This window comes from Poecilia reticulata, linkage group LG20 (assembly GCF_000633615.1).
Source record: "Poecilia reticulata strain Guanapo linkage group LG20, Guppy_female_1.0+MT, whole genome shotgun sequence".
NCBI lineage: Eukaryota > Metazoa > Chordata > Actinopteri > Cyprinodontiformes > Poeciliidae > Poecilia > Poecilia reticulata.
Window position 1 is genome coordinate 19147584 of NC_024350.1, and position 1525 is coordinate 19149108.

General features: G+C 40.1%; 1 protein-coding gene across 1 annotated transcript in view; it reads right to left on the reverse strand.

Annotated features, from left to right (window-relative positions):
- The window catches only part of phex (phosphate regulating endopeptidase homolog, X-linked), a 16079-nt gene extending 14554 nt beyond the window's left edge, over positions 1-1525 (reverse strand). The window contains exons 1-2 of the mRNA XM_008396451.2: positions 1120-1525; positions 551-777 (exon numbers count right to left, since the gene is read on the reverse strand). Of these exons, the coding sequence (XP_008394673.1) occupies positions 551-777; positions 1120-1129 (237 nt within the window). The 5' untranslated portion in view covers positions 1130-1525. The remainder of the gene's footprint in view (positions 1-550; positions 778-1119) is intronic.

Genomic DNA, 1525 nt, shown 5'->3' on the forward strand with positions numbered 1-1525 from the left:
CAACTCTCCAGTCGATTCAGTAAAATGTCGTGGTCAACAGTGTCGAAAGCTGCACTGAGGTCCAACAGAACCAGCACTGTGGTTCTCCCACAGTCTGTATTTATATAACAACCCTGACCTGACCATTTATATATGGTCAGGTCAGGGTTGTCTGTAATTATTACATAATTGATACATGAAGTTCAGCTGAGGCATAAAGTTGAGTCCAATTCTTGGTTAATTTTAATTAAATTAACTATAAAAGATAGTTGGCAATAACTCTTTAAAAAAAAGCAATATTTTACTGTATCTAGATTTTAGAGGTGAATAGATGAAACTATTTTATTCATGAATTTGTCCTTTTTCCCCTCTAATTTTTATTTAACTTAATTTTATTTTATTCCCAGAGCGTTGATCAATGTTTCATTAAGGTAAAAACTCAAATATACTGTAAAAAAAATTTTCTTAACAGTATTTTATCTCATATTTTACATCAATTAAACCACAAGCCTTTTTTTTTAGAGTCTAGACACTTAAACCGACCAACAGCAGTGACGGCTGACTGTCGGACCTTGATGATGTAGTAGGAGGAGTTTTTGTCGTCAGGGGAGACGTAGAGGCGGATCAGGACGCTCTTGCTGTGCTGGTTCCTCATCTCCACCAGCGTCTCCAGGAGACTCCACTGACTCTGAGACCACTGGTAGTCCCGGCCGAGTCCGTCCCCCAACACCGGCCATCGAAACTCAGGCTGTCGGAGCATTTTCAGCATCGGTCTGGCGTCCAGCTCCTCCAGTATGCCTTTTGAAGAAAAAACAACAAATTGTGCCGCTGTCAGTTTGTAAAGAAGTAAAAAGAAGCACTTGTAATATTTTGGGACAATAAGGAAGTTTGGTCATCTGCCGCGAAAACGATTGTTCACCAAAAGCAACAGAAGGTTCCTCTAACACTCAACGATCACTGAGACTTTGTGGAAAATGTCCTATAGACATGGCGGCGTTTTATTCTCCAGGACCAGAACAACTTGCTGCATTCACAGAAAATCAGGTAACAGTGATCCAAGAAAAACCAACAAGTTCACAAAACAAAGGTGGAGTGGCCTTGTTAAAGTCTGGATTTAAAGCTAATGCTGTAACGACTTACTTTCATTCATGCAGGAGCGGTACAGGATCTTGGCTTTGGTCACGGCCTGCAGCTCTTTTGCATCTGAAGGAGATTCTAACAACTCTGGAGGATAAAAACGATCAGCATCACCAAACAGTTCATGTCTCCAAAACAGAACAAAAGATTAAATATACACAAGGCTTTATTTGAATTTGTGATTAGAAATCTCTTTACGAATAAATGAAACAGACGTCTCTGCGTCTTTCACTCGGTTCTGTTCAAGTTTAGCATCTTTTCCAATAATTTTGGTTCCGTCTAGATTTCATATGCAAAGTTCGGCTGAGTCTGATTAGGCCGGCGCCAGAGAAAAATCAAAGCTGATTGGGCCATTCAGGAAGGCAGCAGCAGCCTGGCTGAACGCCTGATTAAAAATAAAATAAAATAA